The sequence below is a fragment of the Filicampus tigris genome, chromosome 2 (assembly GCF_054856515.1).
Source record: "Filicampus tigris isolate MCC_2025a chromosome 2, RoL_Ftig_1.0, whole genome shotgun sequence".
NCBI classification, from domain to species: Eukaryota; Metazoa; Chordata; class Actinopteri; order Syngnathiformes; family Syngnathidae; genus Filicampus; species Filicampus tigris.
The window spans coordinates 4257703-4262575 of NC_141218.1; the positions used below are offsets into that span (position 1 = coordinate 4257703).

The 4873-nt window shown below is 38.1% G+C and overlaps 1 protein-coding gene across 1 annotated transcript; it reads left to right on the top strand.

The window, feature by feature from the left end:
- The first annotated feature begins 1655 nt into the window (after positions 1-1655).
- haus4 (HAUS augmin-like complex, subunit 4) lies at positions 1656-3849 on the top strand. Its single transcript, XM_086021486.1, has 9 exons — positions 1656-1821; positions 1914-2053; positions 2176-2307; positions 2425-2565; positions 2658-2754; positions 2844-2989; positions 3098-3228; positions 3340-3408; positions 3518-3849. Exons 1-9 carry the CDS (start codon positions 1755-1757, stop codon positions 3699-3701), a joined length of 1107 nt encoding a protein of 368 aa, XP_085877612.1. The 5' UTR covers positions 1656-1754; the 3' UTR covers positions 3702-3849.
- Positions 3850-4873: the final 1024 nt, after the last annotated feature.

Sequence of the window (4873 nt, forward strand, 5' to 3'; positions counted from 1 at the left end):
CAAATGATTCAAGGATTCAAAGGCTTTATATTATGAAAAGGTAAACAAGGGATCCCCTTATTTTCATGTCAAGTCAAATTTATTCGTGTAGCCCTTCATCACAGAAAAAGTCTAAAAGGGCCTCACATGCCCACAGTGGACAAATATTAACGACATCCGCTGATCTTAACCCCTAGGAGGGCAAGGAAAAACTCTTTTCTGTTGTTGTTGTTGTTGTTGTTATTGTTGTTGTTGTTGTTTTTTAAGCAAAGGGTTGTCTTGCCTAAAAGTTACAATTCAAGGACGGCACGAAACTACTAAACAAGAATTCCCAATTTACATTTTACTACATCACTGCCTGCGTAAATAAAGGTCACTTTTAATATACTACTTTAGCCATTCGAATATGTTGATCAATTTTTGCAGACACTATGCCTGGGATGGGCAATTTAAATGTTGGGGGGGCACAATTTTTCATCTGAGCTACTTTGGATCCACTTAGAACCACACACTTCCTAACCAGACAACTGGGATTAATAATGTATTCTGAAAATGAAAAATCTTTTTTTTTAATCTACAGTTTGCACGTGTCATTTCTTATTGTATTGTCTTGTATGTATGGCATCTCGTGGTCTGTCACTATACATTGCTGGCATAGATAGATGAACAAGGATATGTTGTTATACGTCCGGTGTTTTGTGTAGACCCTTATGGATTTTTTCTTTAGGCAGATTAATTATCATTTTTAAAAAATCTTTAATACTAAAATATGCACATGACACAACAGCTAGCTTCTTTGATTCCAATTAAAACAAAGGTGCTGTCTATGACCACCTGGAATGTTTCATAGATACACAAAAAATGTCAGTTAACTCCTACCTAATGACATGGACTCCAAGGTACTATTAAAAGCAGCAAAAATGAGGAATCATAAAATCATGTACAGTATTGATATTCAGTGGTAAGTGTGAAGAAATATTTCATGTGTCCACTGGTTTAAAGTGGAAGTCAACCCAAACTTTTTTTCTCAAAAATATGTTCTATGCAGGCCCACTATTTGAAACAGGGCATTCTGATTAATATTGCGTTTGTGGAATATGAATCAAAGCAGCAAAATCCACCCGTTTTTAGCCATTTCAGGGGGCGGCCATTTTGTCACTTCCGTCGACTGAAAATGACATCACAGTTGCTCAGGGCGCAGGTAACGACCAATCACAGCTCACCTGTTTTCTGAAGCTGAGCCATGGTTGATCGATGTGATTGATAGTAAAATTTCAAACAGCACAATGTATGTATAAAGTAAAATATGATATAATACCACAAAACATTCAAAAAATGTTTAGAGCGAGAGAAGGGTGTTATAAATTAAGAGGGAAATACAATTTGAAAATTAACGTCGTTCGCACAAACATAAAAAGATTGCGTATTTCATTTTGTGGTGTAAAATTATGGAACAGCCTAGTTGAGGGATTAAAACAATGTACAAACATAAATCAATTTAACATAAATGAAGGCAGTCGAAGCAATTCAGGCAGTCCTCTTTTTTTTGTTTTTGCGAATGAAAATCAAACGTGACGCAACTGAAAAACACTTCCCACGCGTCAGTGTTGCGTTCTCGCGTCTTCTCGCGAGAGGTGTAAGCAGCGTACGCCACTGTTAGTACCACATGTCTCTATTTGGCCAATAAGAAGGCTTCCCTCAGGCGCGCTCCTTGAATCAGGAAGTTTCTTCCCTCCTCGTAAGACTGGAGAAAAAGAAGCAAATTTCCGCCCAAAATGAGCGATGAATCGGTGGCTACTGGTGGACTGGCTTTTGGAAACGAAGACAATGTTTATAAACAAGGTGAGAAAACAAATATGTTTTGTTTGGTTTGCCGTTGTGATAAAATGTAGTCATTCCTTGTAATAAGTGTATGTCGTTGGATTCCCGCACAGTTTTGGCTTCCTTTCCACTCTGTGACATGACAGAGGAGGACCTGAGACAGAACCCCCAATTCTTTAAACTCATGACCAGTCTGGCACATCATGTGGATAAAACTGGGCTCACCGCCCCACTGAAAACGGAGCTAGAGAGGGTATAAACATTCAAGCATTTACAAAATAAAATAAAACTACATTTGTAACATGTTTTCATCCCTGCAACGTGTTTATGTTTATGTCCTCGTTAGTATTTGTCGCTTTCTTTTTTTTTCTTCAGGCTGACCAGAAACTGCTGAGCCAGCGTCGAATTTGGCTGCAGTCTGAGAGCCTCCACAGAGCGCTGCAGGAGATGAGCCAAGACCACAGGGTCAGGATACATCATGCCGCTGTACCACCTGACGAGAACATGGTACAGCACATCCCAGATTTGAACAAACAACTGTGAGTCAATTATACAGGAGCTTTCTTCTGTTCTGTGCAGTAAATGTGTCCACTTTTTTTCTTTCTTTTTTAAACATGTTCTCAGTTTTACGAGACAATGGAGAAGTGCCTTCTTGTGGCCAAGTGTGCGAGAGAGCTGGACCCTAGCAACACCACCAAAAAAGAACAGCCTTCCATTCTGGGTTTGACCCCCCAAGATGTCATGGCACTCATGCCTTCTGAGAAAGTATGTGATCAAAACACACTAAGTTAAAAGATTGATTTTCTGTGTACGTAATATATAATTTGCCTTGTCCCAATGTGGCTTGAAATTTGCAGAATATACAAAGAATGAAGCAGATTTTGCCTGCAACACTGGAGAAACACCTCAAGACAAAATGTTTTAGTTTCCTCTCCTACTATCAACCTGAATGGGGTGTGCTTCCTTTTTCTCACACAAATGTGATGTTAGCTAATTGTGTATGTGTCGAGTGTTGCTTTTTAATTTATTGCATTTTATTTTAGAGAATCAGAGTGACCCTCTGAAGACCTCCAAGTTGTCTCATCTGTCTGCGCAACTGGAAAAAGACCAAAAAAATATTGAAGCTCTGAAGGAAAACTCCTGGGAAAAGAGAGCGCTCCTCCAAAGGCAGACACAACTGTACCTTTCTGTAGGATCCTTACAGTACATTTTGTAGTCTTGACAGAAACTCTCTCATTACATATTGTTTTGAAAAGTGTGCAAATTGGTATTTCAAACAAGTATTTCCCCCCTGCAGGAGATGACAAATTGTGTCCAGCTCCTTAAGTCTTTCATCCTAGAGAACCGCTTGAAAATCCAGCCTGATTTGGACAAGAAGAAGTTGGACTACTTTGAAGGCAAATGTGAATTAGTCTTGCAAAAAATAATGTGAGGAGCTGAAACACCATCTTCTAATATTTGTCTGTTTCCAATGTTGTTGTTGTTGTTGTTGTTTTTAATATATAAATAATTTATCTGTTTATTCCTTGATCCTTTTAGGGCAGATATGATTGCAATTCAGCTGGAAACATACACAACTGACTCGATTTCTGCCCACCAAGAAATAAGGCAAGATGAGTTTTTGGATATTGAATTTTGCATATTACAGCACTGTTTTAAAAATGTGTGATTATTTATTTATTTATTTATTTATTTATTTATTATGCCTGAATTGCAGAAAAACTCTGGAGTCAAAGCTGAAAGCCTACCAGGCGGAGAAACAGCCTTTGGAGTCAAAGTTGTCCTCCTTTGAGATCTTGGGGAAGGAATTTGAGGCCTTGGCTGAGGAGTATGGCAAATTGCAAGAGGAAATTGAAATTAAAAAATGGGCTCAGAAGGAATTTATCAAGTACAATGCCTAGTGATGCTTTAATCAATGATAACATGATTATAACCATTTAGAACTTTTTGAATATATTTGTATGGAATTTGATTTAATGTTTGTTCATTGATTTACACTGTATACTTTCCCCCTGTTCTCCTCATCTACAAAATAAACATTAAACAAGAGTAGGTTGTTTTTAAGTTTGTGGTATTGTGGTACAGGTATTCTGTATATTAGTATGAGATCATCCAATTTCAATTGGACTTTACACAGATGTGATTGAATTGGCAGACATTTTGCATTTAATCAGTGATTGGTTGTAATGGCATTTAATTTTTTTATTTCCCGCGATATTTAGAATTTTTTGGGGGCGGGGGGGTGTTGGGAGAATTGTTAGGGTTTAATTATTCCCAATTAATTTCAATGGGAGTACGCAAATTTTGGCTATTCGTGGGCCGGCCGGTCCCAATCCTCTGCAAATAACGGGGGTCGACTAATAAGGAAATAAACAAATTGTTTCAATAGATTGGTCCAACTTCTGATCGGATCGGTGAAATGTCATCCTTTTTTTTTTTTAACTCTCTCATCAGTGATCGTCGCCAAAATTCTGATCCAAGTCTAATTTCAATTATTGCTCGAAAAATTGTATTCTTTGCCACTTTACAGCCACATATAAAGACATGCAATAAAATGCTTTTCCACGAGATGGAAAGTCCAATCGACCTGTGTATCCACCTGTTTCCATTCGTATAACGGAATAATAACTTTATTCAACAGAACATGTCAAGATTTCCCATTAAATATATGAGTGAATAAAATTACCTTTTAATTATAGTAGATATAAACTACCTGTTTGAAATTTTTGTTTGGTGCTGTGCCGTAAGATTTTTGTAAAATGTCTTTCTTCAAAAGCTTGCACTGGTAACATGCACAAAAAAACAAACGTAGAAAATGTAATGCCATGTAGTGCGCAGTAACCTCCACAAGAGGGCAGCAAGAGAACATCCAGGGAAACATTTATTGACATTAAACCCCCGACATTATATTTTTGTTACATTACTGTCGTCGTTAAGTAAACCAACGTTTTCTCACCCATCTCTTGTCCGTCGACAGATTTTCCAGAGGCAACAACCAGAAGTGCGTGTCGTGAAGCCGGAAGTGAGTGCGAGCAAAGCATCCCGCTTGGCCACTCCCCCTTTTGGCCTCCTC